Source organism: Cyprinodon variegatus, unplaced genomic scaffold (genome assembly GCF_000732505.1).
Source record: "Cyprinodon variegatus isolate N-32 unplaced genomic scaffold, C_variegatus-1.0 Scaffold588, whole genome shotgun sequence".
NCBI classification, from domain to species: domain Eukaryota; kingdom Metazoa; phylum Chordata; class Actinopteri; order Cyprinodontiformes; family Cyprinodontidae; genus Cyprinodon; species Cyprinodon variegatus.
The window spans coordinates 387166-390877 of NW_015151041.1; the positions used below are offsets into that span (position 1 = coordinate 387166).

At 40.7% G+C, this 3712-nt stretch overlaps 1 protein-coding gene across 1 annotated transcript; it reads left to right on the forward strand.

Moving 5' to 3' along the window:
- The first annotated feature begins 2014 nt into the window (after positions 1 to 2014).
- On the forward strand, positions 2015 to 3368 carry LOC107095963 (pleckstrin homology domain-containing family F member 1-like). The gene is made up of 2 exons (XM_015392364.1): positions 2015 to 2284; positions 2373 to 3368. The coding sequence occupies exons 1-2, from the start codon at positions 2041 to 2043 to the stop codon at positions 2840 to 2842; spliced, it is 714 nt and encodes a 237-aa protein (XP_015247850.1). The 5' UTR covers positions 2015 to 2040; the 3' UTR covers positions 2843 to 3368.
- Positions 3369 to 3712: the final 344 nt, after the last annotated feature.

Below are 3712 nucleotides of genomic sequence, written 5' to 3' on the forward strand. Positions count from 1 at the left end.
AAAGGAATTTATGTGTTCAAAACAAACTTGTGTGAGCAGGAAACCAAAACTGGGCTTGGCTCAGGTTGCTTGTATGTTCATATCCTGCTCTGATGTCAACAGACTCAGACCACAGTTCTTCAGTATAATGCAAATAATGCAGATCTCCTGTATTTGAAATACCATAACTAATGCGTTGATATTTACAGAAAAAGTTGAATAATTACACTTTCAGCAGCTTTACTGCATAATAGTAATAATATCTGAAATAACAATATTATGCAGTGGATCAATGTGGGGGGAGTGTTGAAGGGAGTAGCGGCCTAGTGGTTAGGGCATAGAGCTTGGAATCCTGAGGTTCTGAGTTCGAGCCCCCCTCCCACAGACTGTCACTCTGGGTCTCTAAGCATGACCCTTAACCCCACACTGCTCCCAGGGAGCCCCAAGAAGGCAGCCCATTATTTTTGTTTAAGAGGCAAATATTTTAGGATCAGGTCAATTAAGCAATTTAGAGCATTTGGAATGTGTTTAAACCAAATCAATCTGAAAAAGTCACACAGAGAGAAAAGACAATCAGAAGAAATTTATTAATGTCTTTGGCGCTCAGACCTCGGCAGGAAACATAGATATTGAATGATATGCAAGAACAGGAGTAAAGAACAGGGCTGTTTCCCCCCCTCTCCAAACTGGTGGTTGAGTGGAGATAGATGAAGTTGGTCAGTCTGTAGACTGCTGGTTAGCGGGACGGTATGCTGAGCTTTATGGCGAGATCCAGTGGACTGCGTGAGCTGATACTAGAGCTTCACTCAAGGACCTGGAAGATGGAAGTCCAATTTGAATAACACAGGTTGAGAGAACCTGTCCATGATGAGCAAGCATGAAGCGACAGTGGAGAGGAAAAACTCCCCATTGGGAAGATCCCTCTGGCAGAATAAGGCTCAAAACGGCGGTCTTCTGTCGGACCGGTTGAAATGATGAGGAATACAGTAAGGGTCCGGGTAGAATGACACTCTGATGAAGTTTTAGCTACAATGGTGGAGGGGGGGCTGGAGGTGGGTTGAAACGGGGTCATCTGAATTAAGTCACACAGCGCAAACCACCGTCTGCACACTAGGTAGCAGACGTGTTGTGGATCTGAGGCCTTTTAAGATGAACTTTGAAAGCTGACTGGCTTTCGTGGAGCGGTGGTTCAAAGCTGATTGGCTGTGTCGTAGGCGGATGAAGGCGAGTAATCAGTTTATTCAGTTTAACTTCCACCTAGGCTCCAATTCACAAAGCAAATCCAAGAGATACATGAAACAGTATTTGGTAAAAGTATATTCTATAAAATTATTTGTTTAATCAGAAATCAGTAACTGTTTAGATATTTATTCCTTACCTTCTATGATCCTTCCTGTGGAAATAATTAGGGAAAGGGAACATTTTAGCCTCCTTTGCTAGGATGGAGCTACTTTAATAGCTGGCAGACATGAGGAGACTTGTTTTAAAGGACTCTGTGGTTATATTTAGCAATCAAATGCAATGAGCATAGCAGGAAACAAACATCATATTAGTGTGTAAAACCTATATGGTTAAAAATACTCCAATACGCAGATCTTTACTTTTCTGATTGAAACAAAATCTTCTGTTGTTAAGTCCTTAAATCTTTGTCACTTCAACAGTTTGATGACGAAACATGCTTTTAAAACACTGAATGTGAAATTTTCCTATATCATAATCATTTCATAAAGCATCATTTTAGGTTCTCTCTAACCTTGGTGGTGTAGAGCTCTAGCGTTATTTTTTCATCCACATACTATATGCAAAAATACCTTTCAAAGCTCAGGGACTGCCAAGGTTTTTAATTATAGTTGAGAACTCGACAAATTTGCATTTAGTTTCAGGGGAAACTTCAAACGTCCCTTCATAAGACTGTGTTCAATATTTTCACCTTCCTGTTGTTTTATTTTACTGCTTAACTTCCTCGTTTGTGACGTTGGAAGTACCAATATAAAGCTCTGCACTCTATCTGCTGTTACCACTCAAACCACGCTGCACTGCTCCTAAACACACATCAACACCATGGACATACTGTCTACTGAAACTCAGAACCTGAAGCGGATCAAGGAAGTGGAGAATGCTTTTAGCCCACCGGGGGAGAAACTTTCCAAACCAAATCGAATTCTAGTGGGAGAAGGCATCCTGACGAAGCAAAATCGCAAGAAGAGGGAGCAGAAAGCCTTCTTCCTTTTTAACGATATCCTTGTGTACGGCAGCATCATTGTTAACAACCGCTGGTACAAGAACCAGAAGACCATCCCTTTAAGTGAGTCACTCAAATGCAAACACTGTCTGATACAGAAAAACTAATCATGGTTCAGTGTATTAAGATTGTATAAATACTGTCATTTCAGAGGACATCAAGCTGGAGGACATGGAGGATGATGAAGACTTTAAGCACATGTGGCTGATCTGTACTCCTAGCAAGTCCTTCTTCCTCTCTGCCCCCACTTACAAGGAGAAGAAAGCCTGGATGACACACATCGAGCTTTGCCAGAGCTCCCTGTTGAAGGGGCAAGTCCCAAATCAAAACCTCAACTTTGCCAAATCCTGGATCCCTGACCAGGCTGATCAGAAATGCATGCGCTGTTTCATCACCTTCACCGCAACAAACCGGCGACACCACTGCAGAAAGTGTGGCTTTGTTGTGTGCAACAATTGCTCCAAGGATCGAGCCCGAATCAACCACATTGACCCCAAGAAACTGCTGCGTGTCTGCAAGCCCTGCAGCAAAACATGTAATGAAGAAGAGACTTCTCGCACCAGGTTTTACAGTGTCGGCTCTGGCGGTGGTGCGGAAGAGTTATTTAGTGATGATGAGTAATCACAGACAAATCCTTACATAAAAACACATAGTCGGTTTAAACGTCAGTTATGTAACATAAACTTAATATTATGTGTCCCCTTTTGGAGAATAAGTAGCCGTAGCCAAGTAAGTAAGGTGAGATATTACAGAGAGCATCAGGAATCCCTGTTAGGAGAAGCGTGTGTGAATTGAAATAGTTCAACTGTCCTCAGCAGGAAGGGAGGGGATGGAAACTTGTCATCCATCACCTATATGTAATATGAAGGTGTTGATAAGACCTGCCAAGACAGGAGAGAAGCAAAACACAACCACTAAACAAAGGCTGTTGGACTTTTGATTGGTAAAGAGATAAAGCTAGGCCTGCTGCAAAAGGTTTAAGGTCCTACACACAAAGTATTTCAAAAGAAAGCAATTTTCTGAACTTATCATCAAAAATGTAAATGTCAAGCCAAATGTACACTAACGTGGATTTGAATCATGTTTTTATTCAATGTTTACAGTTAAACAAGTCAAATTGTAGTAAAACTGCGTCTGCAACTTTATAAATAAATGATCAAATTCATGTAAAAAGCTTCTGTACTGAGCATTTTTATTTTCACTCTAAAGTTTTTTTTTTCTCATTGAATTAATATTCTTATTGCAGTATCATTATTCATTTGTTGACCCAAAATGCATTGTTTTGGGTCAAGCTATACCATATCTTGTGCATTTTAACCGGATGACAGCAGTAACCCACTATTGCTGGTTGCTTTCTAACTTCCGCATCAAAGATTCTGGTCCAGCTGGTTACTAAATGCATACCTGGGAAGCTGGAAACATTTAACACAAACATGCAAATGTTGCATAATTCAATATTACTGAATAAGAACAACTTGTATATTAATTTAG